Source organism: Mustelus asterias, chromosome 5 (assembly GCF_964213995.1).
Source record: "Mustelus asterias chromosome 5, sMusAst1.hap1.1, whole genome shotgun sequence".
Taxonomy (NCBI): Eukaryota; Metazoa; Chordata; class Chondrichthyes; order Carcharhiniformes; family Triakidae; genus Mustelus; species Mustelus asterias.
Window position 1 is genome coordinate 121,367,467 of NC_135805.1, and position 22,658 is coordinate 121,390,124.

The window sequence follows — 22,658 nt, forward strand, 5'->3', positions numbered from 1 at the left end:
AAAGTCTGCGTCCTGACCCCAACCCCCCTCCAGCCAGCACACTTGTGTTTTTAACAGGGGCAAGCAGCCAATCCACTTCTAAAAAGTGGCTGGACAAGTTTAAATATTGGAATGGGGCTGAATGTCTCATTTGTATTCACCATTTGAAAGTTAATGGTCCTCTGGAAACCCATCAGCCAAACCGAGGGATGCGGCTGCTGGTTTAGGAGGTTAAGAGCTTTTCTGTCTACCAGCTGGATTCCAATGTGCCTTCCTGGACAACGCCACGATCAGACAGCATCCCATTCCCCTACCCCGCAGCCTCTCCCCCAAGTTTGCCAATCTCCTCCCCACCCCATTAAACTGGTTGGGGTGCAGGCCACTGGACAAGATGGCCCTTCTCCAGAGGTATCCCTGCCCCTACAAGCCAAGCCTTTCATTCTTCTTGGTCTCTGCACTCCATTGGCCTCCACCACACTGCCACCCCATTCCCAGCAAGGCATTCATCCTATGTATTAGAACTATCAAGTGTCCCACACTATTGCTCATGGTAAGTAAGAGGATGCATTGATATACGAACATGGGGGTTATGTTGTGCAATTGCATGATGTCAGGCCAAAATTCTGTTCTGTCAAATTGAGGATAATAGGGCAAGTATGAGATTTGTAGGAGATGCACGTTATATCTAAAACATTTATATGCTACTCTGTTTTCTATGGGGTTGTATTCAGGCTAATTAAACCTAATCTAGAGCTCTGCTTAAGCAGGATTAGAGGGAGGAGATGGAAAGAGGGTGTGATGAGGAGAATAGGAAGAAGGAGAAAAAAGTGGAGTTATGACATGAGTTGGAGATGGGAGGGGAAAATAAGGAGAGGAAAGGAGGAGGATATACCAAACAGAATGCAAAAGGAGACAGCAATTGGAGTGGCAAGTAGGTCATTTCTGATAAAGATTTTTTAACTGTAGGAGAACGCTGTTGGGACGTGCAGACTATCTGCAGGAAAAATATAAAGCATGAAGTCCAGGTGGGGGAAAGACTAAGAATAACCAAGAATAGCATCAAAAGGGCTGAAAAATAGCTTACGCACAAAAAAGAGCCATCCTAAGAAATATTCTGCAGGGTTAAAAATCTTGGAGTGGACAGGGTCCACTAAACCCTGTAACCTAAACACAATCGGGGAGAGGGTGGAGAGGCGTACAGACCAAAATGGGCACAGTGATTCCCCAAGGGTTGATATAATGACCTCTGCTCTTTTTGATTTATAATAATGACCTTGGGTATACAAGGCATAATTTCCAAGTACACAGTTGATATAAAATTTAGAAATGTGTGGAGAAACTTAGCTGAGGAAAACATACTGGTGAAACGAGCAGGCAAATGTCAGATATTATTTAGTGCAGAGGTAGCACAGTGGTTAGCACTGCTGCTTCACAGCTCCAGGGACCTGGGTTCGATTCCCGGCTTGGATCACTGTCTGTGTGGAGTTTGCACATTCTCTTCGTGTCTGCGTGGGTTTCCTCCGGGTGCTCCGGTTTCCTCCCACAGTCCAAAGATGTGCGGGTTAGGTTGATTGGCCATGCTAAAATTGCCCTTAGTGTCCTGGGATGCGTAGGTTAGAGGGATTAGTGGGTAAATATGTAGGGATATGGGGATAGGGTCTGGGTGGGATTGTGGTCGGTGCAGACTCGATGGGCCGAATGGCCTTTCTCTGTGCTGTAGGGTTTCTAAGATTCTAAATGTGAAGTGGCCGATTTTGGTGGGAAGAATACTGAGAGGCAAGATGAACTAAATGGTGCTTTTATAAAGTGGATGCAACGGCAGAGACATCTGCCCATATACATATGCAAATCCTTGAAAGTGGCAAGACGAGTTGAGATGGCTGTTAAGTAAGGATATGAGATAGGAATATAGGGATTAGGAGCAAAAGTAGGAAAATTCAGCCCTTTGAGCCTACCCCGCCATCAATCAGATCATGGCTGATCTCTCTCTGGTCTCAAATCTACCTCCCCATCTGTTTCCCATGTCCCTTTATTCTTTTTCTTATTAGAAATATATCTATCTCCTTGAAACCATTTAATGATTCAGACTCCACCGCACTATGGGGCAGCGAGTTCTACAAATTCACCACCCTCTGCGAGAAGTTACATTTTCCTCCTCATCTCAGTTTTAAATCTACCGTCTCTCAACCTATACCTGTGAACCTCTTGTTCTAGATTGTCTCTTAAGAGGAACCATTTGATCTACATTTACTTTATCAATCCCTTTAAAATTTAATATACTTCAATCAGATCTCCTCATCCTACTAAACTCCAGCGCATATAAACCCAAATTGTTTAATCTCTCCTCATACATCAACCCCTTCATCTCCAGAATCAATCTGGTAATCCTTGGCTTTATAAGTCAGTGCAGAAAGTACAAAAGCAAGAAGGTTATGCCATTGCTTATGCCCAATTCTGGGTATAAGTTCAGGAAGGATCTTAAATCCTCAGAGCAGGTGCAACCAAAGAAGAACGTACAGGGTAAATGGTAGGACTCTGAAGAGTGCAGTTGAACAGAGGGATCTGGGAATACAGGTACAGAATTCCCTAAAAGTGACGTCACAGGTGGATAGGGTCGTAAAGAGTGCCTTTGGTACATTGGCCTTTATAAATCGGAGTATCGAGTATAAAAGTTGGAGTGTTATGGTAAGGTTATATAAGGCATTGGTGAGGCCGAATTTGGAGTATTGTGTACAGTTTTGGTCACCTAGTTACAGGAAGGATGTAAATAAGATTGAAAGAGTGCAGAGAAGGTTCACAAGGATGTTGCCGGGACTTGAGAAGCTGAGTTACAGAGAGAGATTGAATAGGTTGGGACTTTATTCCCTGGAGCGTAGAAGATTGAGGGGAGATTTGATAGAGGTGTATAAGATTTTGATGGGTATAGATAGAGTGAATGCAAGCAGGCTTTTTCCGCTGAGGCTAGGGGAGAAAAAAACCAGAGGGCATGGGTTAAGGGTGAAAGGAGAAAAGTTTAAAGGGAATATTAGGGGGGGCTTCTTCACGCAGAGAGTGGTGGGAGTGTGGAATGAGCTGCCGGATAAAGTGGTAAAGTGGTAACATTTAAGAAAAACTTGGACGGGTTCATGGATGAGAGGGATGTGGAGGGATATGGTCCAAGTGCAGGTCAGTGGGACTAGGCATAAAATGGTTCGGCACAGACAAGAAGGGCCAAAAGGCCTGTTTCTGAGCTGTAATTTTCTATGGTTCTATAGTAGGTTTATTAGGCTGGTAGCAGGAACACAGTATTTAGATACATGGAGTGGCTGGATAAGCTGGGATCATTGTCCTTAGAGCAGAGAAGGTAATGGATATATTTAATGAAAGTGTTCAAAATCATGAAAGATTCTGATGGAATAAATAATATGAAACTGTTCATTGACAGAAGGGCCAGTAACTAGAACACGGATTTAGGGTGATTGACAGGAGGACCAGAAGCAACATAAACATTTTGCTTTTACAAAGTGAGTTGTGATTATCTGGGAAGCTTTATCTAATAGGGTGGTGGAAGAAGATTCAATAGTAACTTTCAAAGACGTTATTGATAAATACTTGGAAGGGGAAAAGTTTGTCGGGCTGCGGGAGAAAGGCAAGGGAGTGGGATTGATTGATTGCTCAGAGCCAGCACAGTTAGAATGGGTCGATTGGCCACTTTCTGTGGCATATCTATTAAGTGGTGGAACATTGGGTGAATTCCTGACTTTTCCTTTTGTGCATTTCGAGCATGTTAAACTTAAATTTTCCTTTTATTCTATTATTGGAGTATGATGCAAATTAGTTTTAGAAATTTGAAACGAAAACGTTTGTGGTCCATCAAGACATTGAAGCAATAATTGGAAAGTAGACAGACCTATTCCCTGAGACAAAAGTGGTTTTTCGAGCAATATCATGTGCATTAGTTTCGTTTGCCCTAACATGATTTGTGAATTAGTCTTCTGGAATTTTTGTGGGGGAGTCTCATTTGTGTGCATTCTTTCTACTTCGCCTTAGAATGGATGCTGTCCTCTTTGGTCATTATCGTCTCTCACAAGAAACAGATAACCAAACCAAAGTATTTGCTGTCCTGGCTAAGAAGAAGAAGGAGGAGGTAAGTGACTGGAGATTGCATCATTCTACATTTAAGTAGCAGAAAATTATTTCTAGAAATCAATGGATGTGGCTTAAATTTTCTTTTTTTTTCAGAATGTGATTACATATTTTCATGATTTGAGAAATAAAAATTTAAAAATATTCAAAGGAAAGAGTAGTTAGAAACTTAGAAATTTTCTTAAGACGCAGTTAACACAATGGACCATTGGACAAACCCTTTGTGCGGTGTTGCACTGATTAAATAGTAAGATGATCTCAAATTCAGTCCCTTTCTGTGTTAATGCAGCTGGTATCTGATGGAACAGCTGAGCTGCATTTATTCTCATTGTTAGATCAGGAAAGTCAGCCTCGATATTCCAGATCATGAACTTTCTGTACCTAGAAGTGTCTTCAATTTTCAGATTAGCTATGTGATAGCATTGACAAAAATAGAGAATCAAACCATTGTATGAAATTCCTTCATACTGACTAGTCGGATGTTATTTTTGCAAATTATAGTAACTGGAAAAGGAGAGAGACTAAGATTAGGAATTTCCTCTCAGGATTTCATGATTAACTGCTGTTAATTCCTCAGAAATGCGACGGACATGTGGTTTCTGCCAAATTTGTGCAGATACTAAGGTGGGGCAGCTTCAAGGAAACTGCCAGCCTACGAAGAAAGAGGAAATAATTGATGTGTTATATTGTATTCCTTTTAAGTTTATTATCATTGCAAATGTTAAATGGCCTTTTTTTTTTACAATTATCTTGTTCTGATTGTCATAAACATATTGTCAGGAATTCGCTCCTTTTTCAAAGGAAGTGTTAATTTAAAAAAACACGTGATTTGTTCTCTCCTTTGTGAAAAACAGAAGGCTGCAGAGTATCAGAAATATAGATACCACCGGCGCACTCTTGCTTCTGCTCCTGAGACAGAGCACAGTTTTCATGTGGGATTACAACTGTGTTCCAGTGGTCGACAGCGATTTAACAAACTCGTTTGGCTTCACCACTCATGCCTGATTACCTATAAGTGAGTATTAAGAGTTTGTTGGTGCAATAATTGTTATAATATAATAATCCTTCAAAAATTTTCAGCCATTTGCCTCTTCAGAGACTCACTTGAAAGCACAGACTCTTCCTGGGTTGTGATGCCAGCTGCCTCCAACTAAGTGTATGTTCCTCATCAATGCATCTAGACAGTTAGTAGGTTATTCCACAAAGATTGGGAGATAAAGGCATGATCCTGTACTTGCCTGACATCCAGTAATGGATACCTCATAGCAGAAGTCAACGGACATGGCAATATGAGGTTCCAGCACTGACAAGTGCTTCTTTTTCCAGAAGATGCACTATATTCCGCCCAAAGAATGCTCAGATCTTACTGACTTTACTCAGTCTATAATGTCTTTCACCCACAACTAAAGTGAGCCAGCTTTACTAAGAATTAAAACGTCTGTTAAATAAGTCCCCATGATACCGGAAGGTGAGCCCCTACATGATAAGAACATAAGAACATAAGAAAAAGGAGCAGGAGTAGGCCATCTAGCCCCTTGAGCCTGCCCCGCCATTCAATAAGATCATGGCTGATCTGACGTGGATCAGTACCACTTACCAGCCTGATCCCCATAACCCTTAATTCCCTTACCGATCAGGAATCCATCCATCCGCACTTTAAACATATTCAGCGAGGTAGCCTCCACCACCTCAGCGGGCAGAGAATTCCAGAGATTCACCACCCTCTGGGAGAAGAAGTTCCTCCTCAACTCTGTCTTAAACCGACCCCCCTTTATTTTGAGGCTGTGTCCTCTAGTTTTAACTTCCTTACTAAGTGGAAAGAATCTCTCCGCCTCCACCCTATCCAGCCCCCGCATTATCTTATAAGTCTCCATAAGATCCCCCCTCATCCTTCTAAACTCCAACAAGTACAAACCCAATCTCCTCAGCCTCTCCTCATAATCCAAACCCCTCATCTCCGGTATCAACCTGGTGAACCTTCTCTGCACTCCCTCCAATGCCAATATATCCTTCCTCATATATGATAAATTGTTGCCATGCGGTGTGAAAGGCTGGCTCTTCCATATCATTGATAGTTGGTTTTTCCCCTGTAAAATTCATTTCAATTTTCTTTTTATTCGCCTCAATGGCAACAGCATTGGTAACAACATTTATATATTTTTAACAGAAGATGGTCTGGATTTTGTTTTGGGAATAGTTGACAAGTAAATTGAGTGTCTGCAAACCTGACGTCTCGGGAACATAATTCCTTCCTTCCTTCAGACAGAGGGTAGCAGTGGAAGGATGCATTTCTGAATGGATGGCTGTGACAAGTGACGTTACTCGGGGATCAATGCTGGACCTTTGCTGTTTGTAATATATATAAATGATTTGGAGGAAAATGTAACTGATTTGATTAGTAAGTTTGCAGACAAAACAAAGGTTGGTGGAATTGCAGACAGCGATAAGGACTGTCAGACGATCCAGCAGGATATAGATCGGTTGGAGACTTGGACGCAAAGGTGGCAGATGGAATTTAATCAGGACAAATGTGAAGTATTGCATTTTGGAAAGTCTAATACAGATAGGAAATATACAGTAAATGGTAGAACCCTTAAGAGTATTGATAGTCAGAGGGATCTGGGTGTGCAGGTACACAGGTCACTGAAAGTGGCAACACAGGTGGAAAAGGTAATTAAGAAGGCATACGGCATGCTGGCTTTCATCGGCCAGGGCACTGAGTTTAAAAATTGGCAAGTCATGTTGCAGCTTTATAAAACCTTAGTTAAGCCGCACTTGTAATATAGTGTTCAATTCTGGTCGCCACACTACCAGAAGGATATGGAGGCTTTGGAGAGGGTACAAAAAAGATTTACCAGGATGTTGCCTGGTATGGAAGGCATTAGCTATGAGGAGAGGTTGGAGAAACTTGGTTTGTTCTCACTGGAACGACGGAGGTTGAGGGACGACCTGATAGAAGTCTACAAGATTGAGGGGCATGGACAGAGTGATAGTCAGAAGTTTTTTCCCAGGGTGGAAGAGTCAATTACTAGGGGGCATAGGTTTAAGGTCTGAAGGGCAAGGTTTAAAGGAGATGTACGAGGCAAGTTTTTTTACACAGAGGCTGGTTGGTGCCTGGAACTCGCTGCCGGGTGAGGTAGTGGAAGCGGATACGATAGTGACTTTTAAGGGGCGTCTTGACAAGTACATGAATAGGATGGGAATAGAGGAATATGGTCCCTGGAAGGATAAGGGGTTTTAGTTCAGTCGGGCAGCATGGTCGGTGTAGGCTTGCAGGGCCGAACGGCCTGTTCCTGTGCAGTAATTTTCTTTGTTTTGTGTTCAGCCATGCAATGACCTTCTTGATCTTCACTCTATTAACCCATTCAGCAAATGGTAGAGATAACAATTCAACAGTTACAACCCTTGAGATCTGACAGCCCAGAGGTAAATTTGTGGTTGAGAGAAACTGTCTGCATAAATATGAAAACTGATTCTATAAATGGCACTGTAGGGAATTATGGGGAGCAAGAATCAATCTTTGCGAAATTTCAGAGCAGGAAGAGAAGGCAGTGCCCTCAAAGATATAGACAGAAGAGCCCCGGCGCCCCCCGCCGCCGCCATTGCCCCGGCCGCTCAGGTTCCTCTGTTCCTGTACACTCTCTGGGTTTGTGCCATTGACTGTTTATTCCCTTTCCCTATCCCTTCTGCTAGGATCCATTACTTTACACTTCTGAGCGTTAAATTCCATCTGCCTCTTTACTGCCCGTCCCGAGTCAGTCCCGAGTCTCGGGCAGGGGGAGTCAGTCCCGAGTCTCGGGCAGGGGGAGTCAGTCCCGAGTCTCAGACAGGGGGAGTCAGTCCCGAGTCTCGGGCAGGGGGAGTCAGTCCCGAGTCTCGGGCAGGGGGAGTCAGTCCCGAGTCTCGGGTAGGGGGAGTCAGTCCCGAGTCTCGGGCAGGGGGAGTCAGTCCTGAGTCTCAGGCAGGGGGAGTCAGTCCCGAGTCTCAGACAGGGGGTCAGTCAGTCCAGAGTCTCGGGCAGGGGGTCAGTCAGTCCCGAGTCTCAGACAGGGGGGTCGGTCAGTCCAGAGTCTCGGGCAGGGGATCAGTAGGTCCCAAGTCTCGGACAGAGGTTCAGTTGGTCTCGAGTCTCGGGCAAGGTGTCAGTTGGTCATGATTCTCAGGCGGGGGGGTCAGTTGGTCCCGTGTCTCAGGCAGGAGGGTCAGTTGGTCTCGGGCAGAGGGTCAGTCTGTCCCGTGTCTCAGGCAGGGGGTTAATCAGTCCCGTGTCTCGGGCAGGGGGTTAATCAGTCCCGTGTCTCGGGCAGGGAGTCAGTCGGTCCCGGGTCTCGGGCAGGGGGTCAGTCGGTCCCGTGTCTTGGGCAGGGGGTCAATCAGTCCCGGGTCTCAGGCGGGGGGTCAGTCGGTCCCGTGTCTCGGGCGGGGGATCAGTCGGCCCCGGGTCTCGGGCAGGGGGTCAGTCGGTCCTGTGTCTTGGGCAGGGGGTCAATCAGTCCCGGGTCTTGGGCAGAGAGTCAGTCGGTCCCGTGTCTCGGGCGGGGGATCAGTCGGCCCCGGGTCTCGGGCAGGGGGTCAGTCGGTCCCGTGTCTTGGGCAGGGGGTCAATCAGTCCCGGGTCTTGGGCAGGGAGTCAGTCGGCCCCGTGTCTCGGGCAGGGGATCAGTCGGCCCCGTGTCTCAGGCAGGGGGTCAATCGGTCCCGTGTCTTGGGCAGGGGGTCAGTCGGTCCCGTGTCTTGGGCAGGGGATCAGTCGGCCCCGTGTCTCAGGCAGGGGGTCAATCGATCCCGTGTCTTGGGCAGGGGATCAGTCGGTCCCGTGTCTCGGGCAGGGGATCAGTCGGTCCAGTGTCTCAGGCAGGGGGTCAGTCAGTCCCAAGTCTCGGTCAGCGGGTCAGTCGGTCTCGGGTAGGGGTCAGCCGGTCTCGGGTAGGGGTCAGTCGGTTCCAAGCCATGGAAAGTGCCGGGGGATTAGTCATAAGACATGGTCATAGAGGTCAATGAATCCCAAGTGTTGGGTGGGTGGTCTGGCGAGTGATTGATGTTGGGAACGAGCTCTTGAGTGAGTCTTTGGTGAGGGGGCGCGGGTGTTGGTAAGAGGTGTCTTATTTTATGTGTTGAGCACTGTGCTGAGCAGAGTGTTGAAGGAACAAGCATATGGAACATCAACGGGGACAAGAAGGTAGCCTGAGAGTAAAAGTGTATGTGGAATGTTGCAAAGAGCTGTTAGACTCTTTGTGGGGTGGCAGAGGTTACTCTGCCCGAAACAAACTGTTTCGTCAGCACTTGGCCCAGTCATTGAAATGAAGCAAAAGAGGATGGCATAGGTGGCCTTGTCGAACACGCCAAATATGTCAGGAAATATAAGAATGGAAAATGTCACATTCTCAATCTCAGGATATCATTTGAGACTTTGGCCAAGGGGCTTTAGATATGAACAGGGCTTTAATGTCAGGAGTGTAGCGCACTATAAGTTGAGTCAGTGTAAAGATGATGCAGCTTTGCACGAACACTAAATCTGTACATGATATAGGTACAAGCTGAGTATCAGCCTTTCTCCTCTTCATTTCAGTTTCAGGTCAGGTCCTTACTCCTGATTCAGGATGTGTTTGCTCTGTAACTATAGAATCAGTGTGGTTATACCCAGAGATGGAACTGTACAAGTACATTTACAAATTCTAATGCAAGAACTTATACCTTGTCAATTGATTTTCAAGAGAACTGGCTCGAGATTTTTAATACAAAATTGTATGGAATTCGGAAGATTTTTATGTAAGTTGTCAAAGTAAAAGTTGCTGACCAAATTGTACATCCCAGACAATTTATTTTGTTCGAACAATATTCCAGTTAATTATTTTCTCTGAACATGATTACAACTGGTTTAGATTCTATTTTGCAGTTAGATGCTGACATTTATTTGCTCTTAATGTAAGAACTTTTGTGTCCATAATACATGTAACAATTTTCTTTGTAAAATGACATGGTTAAACCGTTCTACTACCATGTGTTCTTTACAATTAACCGCTACATTGTTTGCTGCATGGCTTAAATTTACCACAGTCAGTGGGTTCATTTTGAGGAGAATTAGCTGTTCATCTTTTGAGGAGAATTAGCTGTTCATCCTTAGTTTGTTGGCTTTTTTACTCACAAAGAACAATAGAATGTGAACATTGTTGAAACAGAAAAGAGTGATCAAATCCTCTGCATTAAGGAAGTGATTAATGTATGTGTGGTAATATGGAGCCATTAAGACACCATACGACCCATCAAATACATGCCACCCTCAGTAAAGCAATCCAATCACTCCCATTCTCCTGATCTGCCCCCATAGCACTACATGTTTATTTCCCTCAAGTGCTCATCCAATTTGCTTTTGAAATCATTCACCACCTCCACCACCTTCATAGGCAGCAAGTTCCAGGTCACTATCACTTGCTGCATAAAAAAGGATCTTTCTCACATCCCCCTTGCATCTTTTGCCCAAAATCTTATCCCCTAGTCCTTTTGGCATCAACGATTGGGAACAGCTTTTCTATGTCTATGTTATCTAAATATGTCATAATCTTACACACCTTTATCAAATCTCCCTTCAATCTCTTCTATTCCAAGCAGAATCCCAAACTTCCCCTGCCCAGACTTGCAGCTAAAATCCCTGGGACCAGTCTGGCAAATGTCATCTGCACCTCTCGGAGACTCTCACTTCCACCTTAAAGGGCGATGACCTGAACTGGAGGCAATAGTCCAGTGTGGCCTAACCAGAACCAGAAAGGTGCAGCAAAACTTCCCTGCTTTTGTGCTCAAAACTGCTATTTACGAAGCTGAAATCCCATATGCTTTACATTCTACTCTCTTCAAACATCTGTGCCCATGAACTCCCAGGTTCCTCTGTCTCTGTACACTCTTTAGAAATGTGCCATGTAGTCTATATTTTAAATCCCTCTGCCAAAGTGCTTCTCCTCACACTTTTCTGTAATAAATTCCATCTGCGACTTGTCTGCGCATTCTGCCAGTCTCTGCCTGTTGCAATTGATAGATGTCATTCACACTGTCTGACACAAGTTTGGTATCATCTGCAAATTTTGAAATCTTCCTCTGCATTCCAATATCCGATAGAACCATAGAAAATTACAGCTCAGAAACAGGCCTTTTGGCACTTTTGTCTGTGTCGAACCATTTTTTGCCTTGTCCTACTGACCTGCACTTGGACCATATCCCTCCACACCCCTCTCATCCATGAACCCGTCCAAGTTTTTCTTAAATGTTAAAAGTGATCCCGCATTTACCACTTTATCCGGCAGCTCATTCCACACTCCCACCACTCTCTGCGTGAAGAAGCCCCCCCTAATATTCCCTTTAAACTTTTCTTCTTTCACCCTTAATCCATGCCCTCTGGTTTTTTTCTCCCCCAGCCTCAGTGGAAAAAGCCTGCTTGCATTCACTCTATCTATACCCATCAAAATCTTATACACCTCTATCAAATCTCCCTTCAATCTTCTACGCTCCAGGGAATAAAGTCCCAACCTATTCAATCTCTCTCTGTAACTCAGCTTCTCAAGTCCCAGCAACATCCTTGTGAACCTTCTCTGCACTCTTTCAACCTTATTTACATCCTTCCTGTAACTAGGTGACCAAAACTGTACACAATACTCTAAATTCGGCCTCACCAATGCCTTATATAACCTTGATGTGGAGATGCCGGCGTTGGACTGGGGTAAACACAGTAAGAAGTTTAACAACACCAGGTTAAAGTCCAACAGGTTTATTTGGTAGCAAAAGCCACACACCTTACCATAACACTCCAACTTTTATACTCGATACTCCGATTTATAAAGGCCAATGTACCAAAGGCACTCTTTACGACCCTATCCACCTGTGACGTCACTTTTAGGGAATTCTGTACCCGTATTCCCAGATCCCTCTGTTCAACTGCACTCTTCAGAGTCCTACCATTTACCCTGTACGTTCTTCTTTGGTTTGTCCTTCCAAAGTGCAATATCTCACACTTGTCTGCGTTAAATTCCATTTGCCATTTTTCAGCCCATTTTTCTAGTTGGTCCAGATCCCTCTGCAAGCTTTGAAAACCTTCCTCACTGTCCACTACACCTCCAATCTTTGTATCATCAGCAAATTTGCTGATCCAATTGACCACATTATCATCCAGATCATTGATATAGATGACAAACAACAATGGACCCAACACCGATCCCTGCGGCACACCACTAGTCACAGGCTTCCACTCAGAGAAGCAATCCTCTACAACCACTCTCTGGCTTCTTCCATTGAGCCAGTGTCTAATCCAATTTACTACCTCCCCATGTATACCCAATGACTGAACCTTCCTAACTAACCTCCCATGAGGGACCTTGTCAAAGGCCTTGCTGAAATCCAAGTCGACAACATCCACCGCCTTCTCTTCATCCACTTTCTTGGTAACCTCCTCGAAAAACTCTAATAGATTGGTCAAACATGACCTACCACGCACAAAGCCATGTTGACTCTCCCTAATAAGTCCCTGTCTATCCAAATATTTGTAGATCCTATCCCTTATCACACCTTCCAATAACTTGCCCACCACCGACGTCAAACTTACTGGCCTATAATTTCCCGGATTTCTTTTGGAACTTTTTTTAAACAACGGAACAACATGAGCCACCCTCCAATCATCTGGCACCTCCCCCGTGAATACTGACATTTTAAATATGTCTGCCAGGGCCTCTGCAAGTTCAACACTAGCTTCCCTCAAGGTCCATGGGAATACCCTGTCCGGTCCTGGGGATTTATCCACTCTGATTTGTCTCAAGACAGCAAGCACCTCCTCCCCTTTAATCTGTAAAGGTTCCATGACCTCCCTACCTGTTTGCCCTATTTCCGTAGACTTCAGGCCCATTTCCTCAGTAAATACGGATGCAAAAAAACCATTTAGTATCTCTCCCATTTCTTTTGGTTCCATACACAGTCTACCACTCTGGTCTTCAAGAGGACCAATTTTATCCCTCACTATCCTTTTGCTCCTAACATACCTATAGAAGCTCTTTGGATTTTCCTTCACTCTGTCTGCCAAAGCAACCTCATGTCTTTTAGCCCTCCTGATTTCCCTCTTAAGTAGCTTCTTGCACTTTTTTATACTCCTCGAGCATCTGATCTGTTCCTTGCTGCCTGTACATTTCATACAACTCTCTCTTCCTCTTAATCAGTGTTACAATCTCCCTCAAGAACCAAGGTTCCTTATTCCTATTTACTTTGCCTTTAATCCTGACAGGAACATACAAATTCTGCACTCTCAAAATTTCTCCTTTGAAGGCCTCCCACTTTCCATTTACATCCTTACCAGAGAACAGCCTGTGCCAATCCACACTTCCCAGATCCCTTCTCATTTCATCAAATTTGGCCTTTTTCCAGTTCAGAACTTCAACCCGAGGACCAGATCTATCCTTATCCATGATCAGGTTGAAACTAATGGCATTATGATCACTGGATCCATAGTGTTCCCTCACACTCACATCCATCACCTGCCCTAACTCATTTCCCAATAGGAGATCCAATATCGCATCCTCTCTAGTTGGCACCTCTATATACTGATGTAGAAAATTCTCCTGAACACATTTTACAAACTCTACCCTGTCTAAACCTTTAACAGTATGCGAGTCCTAATCTATATGTGGAAAATTAAAATCCCCTACTATCACAACTTTGTGTTTCTTGCCGTTGTCAGCTATCTCTCTGCTGATTTGCTCCTCCAATTCTCGCTGACGATTGGGTGGTCTATAATACGACCCCATTAATGTGGTCATACCTTTCCTGTTTCTCAGCTCCATCCATAGGGCCTCTGTAGACAAGCTCCCTAATCTATCCTGCCTGAGTAACGCTGTAACATTTTCCCTGACCAACAATGCCACCCCCCCCCCCCCCCCCCCACCTTTTATCCCTCTGCCTCTATCCCGCCTGAAACATTGGAACCCCGGAACATTGAGCTGCCAGTCCTGCCCCTCCTGTAGCCAAGTTTCTCTAATGGCTATAATGTCATATTTCCGTGTGTCTATCCACGCCTTCAGCTCATCTGTCTTCCCCACAATACACAATACGTGGGCGGCACGGTAGCACAGTGGTTAGCACTGCTGCTTCACAGCTCCAGGGACCTGGGTTCGATTCCCGGCTTGGGTCACTGTCTGTGTGGAGTTTGCACATTCTCCTCGTGTCTGCGTGGGTTTCCTCCGGGTGCTCCGGTTTCCTCCCACAGTCTAAAGATGTGCAGGTTAGGTTGATTGGCCATGCTAAAATTGCCCCTCGGTGTCCTGAGATGCGTAGGTTAGAGGGATTAGTGGATAAAATATGTAGGGGTATGGGGGTAGGGCCTGGGTGGGATTGTGGGCTGTGCAGACTCGATGGGCCGAATGGCCTCTTTCTGTGCTGTAGGGTTTCTATGATTCTATAATACTCCTGGCATTGAAATAGACACACCTCAAAAGGTTATTTTCACCACACCCTTCCATTTGTGATTTTGCTTGAACTAACCTGTCTTTTTACTCCTGCTCCACTATCTGCTCTGACACTCTGGTTCCCATCCCCGTGCAAATCTAGTTTAAACGCTCCCCAATAACACTAGCAAACTTCCCTGCAAGTATATTGGTCCCCTTGTAGTTTAGGTATAACCCGTCTCTCTTGTACAGGTCCCACCTGCCCCAGAAGAGGTCCCAATGATCCAAGAATCGGAAACCTTGCCCCCTACACCAGTTCCTCAGCCACGTGTTCATCCGCCCAAGCATCCTACTCCTACCCTCACTGGCACGTGGTACAGGTAGCAATCCTGAGATTACTAACCTCGGGGTCCTGCTTTTCCTTCCAAGCTCTTTGTACTCACTCTTTAGGACCTCCTCACTCTTCCGACCTATGTCATTTGTACCGATGTTTACCACGACATCTGGCTGATCACCTTCCCACTTTAGAACACTGTGCACCCGATCAGAGACATCCCTGACCTTGGCACCCAGGAGGCAACAAACCATGCGGGAGTCTCTGTCCCGACCACAGAATCTCCTGCCTGTACCTCTGACCATTGAGTCCCTTATCACTACTGCTCTCCTCTTCTTCCTCCCACCCTTTTGCACTGTAGAACCAGACTCAGTGTCAGAGTTCCGGCTGTCGCAGCTTGTCCCAGGTAAAGCATCTCCCACAACAGTATCCAATTTAGTATACCTGTTCTGGAGGGGTATGGCCACAGGGGAACCCTGCTCTGCCTGTCCTTTCACATTTCCATTTCCTCTCCTTACAGTAACCCAATTTCCTGTGCTCTGCTGCTTTGGTGTAACTACCTCCCTAAAGCTACTGTCTATAAACTCCTCATTCTCCAGAATTAGATAGAGGTCATCAAGCTCCTTCTCCAGTTCCCTAACACGCTTTGCTAGCAGCTACAGCTGGATGATTCTTTTGCAGGTGTTGTCGTCAGGGATACCAGAGGTCTCCCTGATCTCCCACATCCTGCAAGAGGAACATTCCAACGATCCATTTATATATCCATAAAAGCATTGATCCTCGCACTGAACCTTGGGGAACACTGCTGTCTACCATTCTCCAATCTGAAAAACAACCATTTGCTGTGACTCTGTCCTTAAACCAAGTTTTATTCAAGTTGACAGGTATAGAACATAGAACATTACAGCGCAGTACAGGCCCTTCGGCCCTCAATGTTGCGCCGACCTGTGAAACCAATCTAAAATCCATCTAACCTACGCTATTCCAATATCATCCATATGTTTATCCAATGACCCTTTAAATGCCCTTAATGTTGACCAGTCCACTACTATTGCAGGCAGGGCACTCCACGCCCTTATTACTCTCTGAGTAAAGAACCTATCTCTGACATCTGTCCTATATCTATCACCCCTCAATTTAAAGCTATGTCCCCTCGTGCTAGCCATCACCATCCGAGGAAAAAGGCTCTCACTGTCCACCTATCTAATCCTCTGATCATCTTGTATGTCTCTATTAAGTCACCTCTTAACCTTCTTCTCTCTAACGAAAACAACCTCAAGTCACTCGGCCTTTCCTCATAAGACCTTCCCACCATACCAGGCAACATCCTGGTAAATCTCCTCTGCACCCTTTCCAATGCTTCCACATCCTTCCTATAATGCGGCGACCAGAACTGTACGCAATACTCCAAGTGCGGCCGCACCAGAGTTTTGTACAGCTGCAGCATGACATCATGGCTCCGAAACTCAATCCCTCTACCAATAAAAGCTAACACACTGTATGCCTTCTTAACAACCCTATCAACCTGGGTGCCAACTTTCAGGGATCTATGCACGTGGACACCGAGATCTCTCTGCTCATCCACACTACCAAGTATCTTACCATTAGCCCAGTACTCTGTATTCTTGTTACTCCTTCCAAAGTGAATCACCTCACACTTTTCCGCATTAAACTCCATTTGCCACCTCTCAGCCCAGCTCTGCACCTTATCCATGTCCCTCTGTAACCTGCAACATCCTTCCGCACTGTCCACAACTCCACCGACTTTAGTGTCATCCGCAAATTTACTAACCCAGCCTTCTACGCCCTCATCCAGGTCATTTATAAAAATGACAAACAGCAGTGGCCCCAAAACAGATCCTTGTGGTACACCATAGTAACTGAACTCCAGGATGAACATTTCCCATCAACCACCACCCTCTGTCGTCTTACAGCTAACCAATTTCTGATCCAAACCGCAAAATCACCCTCAACCCCATGCCTCTGTATTTTCTGCAATAGCCTACCATGGGGAACCTTATCAAACGCTTTACTGAAATCCATATACACCACATCAGCTGCTTTACCCTCATCATCCACCTCTTTGGTCACCTTCTCAAAGAACTCAATAAGGTTTGTGAGGCACAACCTACCTTTCACAAAACTGTATTGACTATCCCTAATCAAATTATTCCTTTCTAGATGATTATAAATCCTATCTCTTATAATCCTTTCCAAAACTTTGCCCACAACAGAAGTAAGGCTCACTGGTCTATAATTACCAGGGTTGTCTCTACTCCCCTTCCTGAACAAGGGGACAACATTTGCTATCCTCCAGTCTTCTGGCACTATCCCTGTAGACAATGACGACATAAAGATCAAAGCCAAAGTCTCTGCAATCTCCTCCCTAGCTTCCCAGAGAATCCTTGGATAAATCCCATCCGGCCCAGGGGACTTATCTATTTTCACATTTTCCAGAATTGCTAACACCTCCTCCTCATGAACCTCAATCCCGTCTAGTCTAATAGCCTGTATCTCAGTATTCTCTTCGACAACATTGTCTTTTTCCTGTGTGAATACTGACGAAAAATATTCATTTAGCGCCTCTCCTATCTCTTCGGACTCCACGCACAACTTCCCACTACTGTTCTTGACTGGCCCTAATCTTACCCTAGTCATTCTTTTATTCCTGACATACCTATAGAAAGCTTTAGGGTTTTCCTTGATCTTACCTGCCAAAGATTTCTCATGTCCCCTCCTGGCTCTTCTTAGCTCTCTCTTCAGGTCCTTCCTGGCTAACTTGTAACTCTCAAGCGCCCTAACTGAGCCTTCATGTCTCATCTTTACATAAGTCTCCTTCTTCCTCTTCACAAGAGATTTGACTTCTTTAGTAAACCACGGTTCCCTCGCTCGACCACTTCCTCCCTGCCTGACAGGTACATACTTATCAAGGACACGCAGTAGCTGTTCCTTGAACAAGCTCCACATTTCAATTGTGCCCATCCCCTGCAGATTTCTTCCCCATCCTATGCGTCCTAAATCTCGCCTAATCGCATCATAATTTCCTTTCCCCCAGCTATAACATTTGCCCTGCGGTATATACCTATCCCTTTCCATCGCTAAAGTAAACGTAACCGAATTGTGGTCACTATCACCAAAGTGCTCACCTACCTCCAAATCTAACACCTGGCCTGGTTCATTACCCAGTACCAAATCCAATGTGGCCTCGCCTCTTGTTGGCCTATCTACATACTGTGTCAGGAAACCCTCCTGCACACATTGGACAAAAACTGACCCATCTAAAGTACTCAAACTATAGCGTTTCCAGTCAATATTTGTAAAGTTAAAGTCCCCCATAACAACTGCCCTGTTACTTTCGCTCCTATCCAGAATCACCTTTGCAATCCTTTCCTCTACATCTCTGGAACTTTTCGGAGACCTATAGAAAACTCCCAACAGGGTGACCTCTCCTTTCCTGTTTCTAACCTCAGCCCATACTACCTCAGTAGACGAGTCCTCATCAAACATCCTTTCTGCCACCGTAATACTGTCCTTGACTAACAATGCCACACCTCCCCCTCTTTTACCACCTTCCCTGATGTTACTGAAACATCTAAACCCCGGAACCTGCAACAACCATTCCTGTCCCTGCTCTATCCATGTCTCTGAAATGGCCACAACATCGAAGTCCCAGGTACCAACCCATGCTGCAAGTTCACCCACCTTATTCCAGATGCTCCTGGCATTGAAGTAGACACACTTCAAAACACCTTCCTGCCTGCCGGTACACTCCTGCGACCTTGAAACCTTATTCATGACCTCACCACTCACATCCTCCTGTACAATTCAGGTTCCCATCCCCCTGCCGAATTAGTTTAAACCCTCCCGAAGAGCATTCACAAATTTCCCCCCCCCCCCCAGAATATTGGTACCCCTCTGGTCCAGGTGAAGACCATCCCGTTTGTAGAGGTCCCACCTACCCCAGAATGACCCCCAATTATCCAGGCATCTGAATCCTTCCCTCCTGCACCATTCCTGTAGCATAAATAGGTATTTATCCTGTTCATGAAATGTTTTCTTAAAACCCATATAACCAACATAGTATTTCCTTCCTCAATTTTCTCTGTTATTTCATAAACAAATTCAATTAGATTAGTCAAGCATGATCTGTCTTTTACAAATCCATCATAAGACATAGGAGCAGAATTAGGCCACTCGGCCCATCGAGTCTGCTCCGCCATTCAATCATGGCTGATTTTTTTTCTCATCCCCATTCTCCTGCCTTTTTCCCATAACCCCTGATCCCCTTATCAATCAAGAACCTATCTATCTCTGTCTTAAAGACACTCAATGACCTGGCCTCCACAGCCTTCTGCAGCAAAGAGTTCCACAGATTCACCAATCTCTGGCTGAAGAAATTCCTCCTCTTCTCTGTTTTAAAGGATCGTCCCTTTAGCCTGAGGTTGTGCCCTCTGGTTCTAGTTTTTACTACTAAAAACATCCTCTCCACATCCACTCTATCCAGGCCTCGCAGTATCCTGTAAGTTCCAGTAAGATCCCGCCTCATCCTTCTAAACTCCAACGAATACAGATCCAGAGTCCTCAACCGTTCCTCATATGACCAGCTCTTCATTCCAGGGATAATTCTTGTGAACCTCCTCTGGCCCCTTTCCAAGGCCAGCACATCCTTCCTTAGATATGGGGTCCAAAACTGCTCACAATACTCCAAATGGGGCCTGACCAGAACCTTACACAGCCTCAGAAGTACATCCTGGCTCTCCTTAATTAACTCAAACTTTTCCAAGTGTTAATTGATTTATTTTTGTCTGATTACTTTTTCTAAAACCTTATCCGCCATTGATGTTAAACTGACTGGCCTCTAGTTACTAGGATGTCACATTTTCAATTCTCCAATCCTCTGGTACCTTCCTCCATATCTAGGGAAGATTGGAAGACTATGGTAACACCTTCCACTACCTCCACTCTCACCTTAGCAAATGTGAGATGCAAGTAATCCAAACTAGGAAACTTCACCATTCTAAGCATTGCCAGCCTTTTCAGTACATCATTCATAACATTTTTCAATCTATCCATTACCCTGACCCCATTTCTACTGATATTTTTCACATCCTCTTTCTTAGTAAACACTGGTACAAGTATAAATATTCTAGCCTTTCTCTGCACCTCTACTCATATATGATCATCTTTGTCACTAATAGACCGCACCCTGCCTCTTACTACCACCTTGCTATTTACATGTCAGTTTTTAGAGTTCCCTTAATGGTACCTACCATACTATTTTCATATTCCCTCTTCATAGTCATATTTTTCTGTTTACATTCCCTCTCATTTATGGTATTTGACTCTTTTTGTTTCATTGTATTTTATCTTCCTTGTTCTCCAAGGGTCTCTAATTCCCTTGTCTTTCGCCCTTGTTGGAATGTACCTATATCTGAAGCGTCCCTCTTTAAAGATCAGCTAATGTTTCATTACAGTTTTTTTTGTCAGTCCTTGATTCAATTTTATCCTGGTTAGACCCACCCCACCCCACCTCATCCCCACCTCATCCCCACCCACCCCACCTCATCTCAGTGAAATTGGCCTTCTTCCAATTTAGAAGCTCTACTTTGGGTTGTTCCTTCCATTATTATTCTAAATCTTATGATACAATGATCACTTACCCAAGTGTTCCCCACAAGCGCCGTTTAAATACCTTGGTTCCCCTTGGTTTAAATACTGAAATTAATGTTATGGATATTTATGGCAGGAATTCCATTGAAATATTTCAAAGTTTTAATAGTTACTAGGGTTTTTATTAACATAACACTTGTCTTCTTTATTATCCTGAAAATTAAGAATGATGTTAATAACAGAACTTGCAAAACATGACTAATTTTTAAATTTCCTTTCTTTAGGTCAACTGGTGAGACTGCTGTTACAACATTTGACATCGATAAAATGTATACACCCTTGTTCTTTGCTCGTGTGAAGAGCTTTACAGCATTTGCTGAAACCCCTCTTTAATTTGATCCAATCTGTCAGTTTAGGTTTAGATTCATAGCAGAGCACTCTTATCTTCTACCTTTTGCATGAGTGGAATGGTATTAACTCTACAAGAGGAAGTTGCTTTCTGAGTTTGTATAGGATGTTGCAGAATCAGTGCATTATTTTTAAAGAGCTGGGAGTATTGCAAAATTAAGGTCTGAAATCTCAATCAAAGTTTAATTGTGTTGTGTCACAGATTGATTTCTTTAAGTGATATGCATAAAGAAATTTCAAACATCCATAATTAGGCTTGGGGTTTAAATATAAATCTTGAGGCTGTTATCATTAGTGGCATAGTTTCAATTTTACTGGCAATATCTTGGTACTGTTAGAATTTTTACACCGGGTTACGGAAATGTAACTGTCAGTGAACTGTCTCATTTTTACTACAAAATGGAATTTATTCATGTTATCTGAGACTCTGCAGGAAAACAGTCATCGTCTCTTCATGTCTTCTGACTTCTTCAAAGCTTTAATGGATTTAGAGATTTTTTTTATTATTTACTTAAACTGAAATTATGTTTGGATAACAAGAAAATAAATGTTTTCTTCCAATTGACTTTGCTGTCTATTGAATGTTCTCTCTACTAGGCTTGTGGCACTTTAATATTGTGCAAAGTGCAGGACAATCAGCACCTCCATTTTTGTTTTGTTTGCTGAATCCCCACATTGGATTGGCTAAATCAATCTGATGAGGCAATTCAGAAGAGTACAAGTACCTTTAAAGAATTTGGCATCATGATAGATTACAAGATTCCCATTTCTGCACCCAGAAGTATCAACAATGCCTTTTTGCAGGGTAAGGGTTTATGGGATTTCTTCCTAGTACAAGTTAATTTTTATTCCGTTTTATTTTTATAACCATGCAATTTTTCAGCAATAGTGAAATCCGATACTATTATCAACTTCAATTGCTTCTGTTATCAACTGCAGTTCTGTTCCTTTTTCCTGCAGTTCTATTCAAGTGTTGTCACTTTGGTGAAAGCCAGGTCAGAACCTCAATCCTCGAGTGAAAGATTTTCCGTTGAATGACAGACATACTCCTCTGTTACCTTTGTGCCAGCCATAACTTTGAGAATGTGAAACTTCATTCAGAGCATAATGCAAATATCAGAAGATTAGCCCTCAGATCCACATGGCTTCATCTCTTCATGTACAAGAAAGAAGCTTCTGAGGCAGAGTTGCATCAGTCTTTTAAATTCTAGGGGCTAGATATTCCATATCTGAAAATCTCATTAAGCTTTTGGCACAAAGAACAAAGAAAATTACAACACAGGAACAGGCCCTTCAAGCCTGCACTGGCTATGCTGCCCGACTTAACTAAAACCCCCTACCGTCCCGGGGACCATATCCCTCTATTCCCATCCTATTCATGTACTTGTCAAGACGCCCCTTAAAAGTCACTACCGTATCCGCTTCCACTACCAGGTTTCTTCAACCTCTCCTCATAGCTAATGCCCTCCATACCAGGCAACATCCTGGTAAATCTTTTCTGTACCCTCTCCAAGCGTCCACATCCTTCTGGTAGTGTGGCAACCAGAATTGAACACTATATTCCAAGTGCAGCCTAACTAAGGTTCTATAAAGCTGCAACATGCCTTGCTAATTTTTAAACTCAGTGCCCCGGCCGATGAAGGCAAGCACGCCGTATGCCTTCTTGACTACCTTCTTCATTTGCATTGCCACTTCCAGCGACCTGTGTACACCCAGATCCCTTTGCCTATCAATACTCTTAAGGGTTCTGCCACTTACTGTATATTTCCTATCTGTATTAGACCTTCAAG

General features: G+C 44.2%; 1 protein-coding gene across 1 annotated transcript in view; it reads left to right on the top strand.

Annotated features, from left to right (window-relative positions):
* fbxo9 (F-box protein 9) overlaps positions 1-21,433 on the top strand; it is a 115,514-nt gene extending 94,081 nt beyond the window's left edge. Inside the window, exons 11-13 of the mRNA XM_078213259.1 lie at positions 4,009-4,105; positions 4,959-5,119; positions 20,745-21,433. Of these exons, the coding sequence (XP_078069385.1) occupies positions 4,009-4,105; positions 4,959-5,119; positions 20,745-20,853 (367 nt within the window). The 3' untranslated portion in view covers positions 20,854-21,433. The remainder of the gene's footprint in view (positions 1-4,008; positions 4,106-4,958; positions 5,120-20,744) is intronic.
* The last annotated feature ends 1,225 nt before the right edge of the window (positions 21,434-22,658 follow it).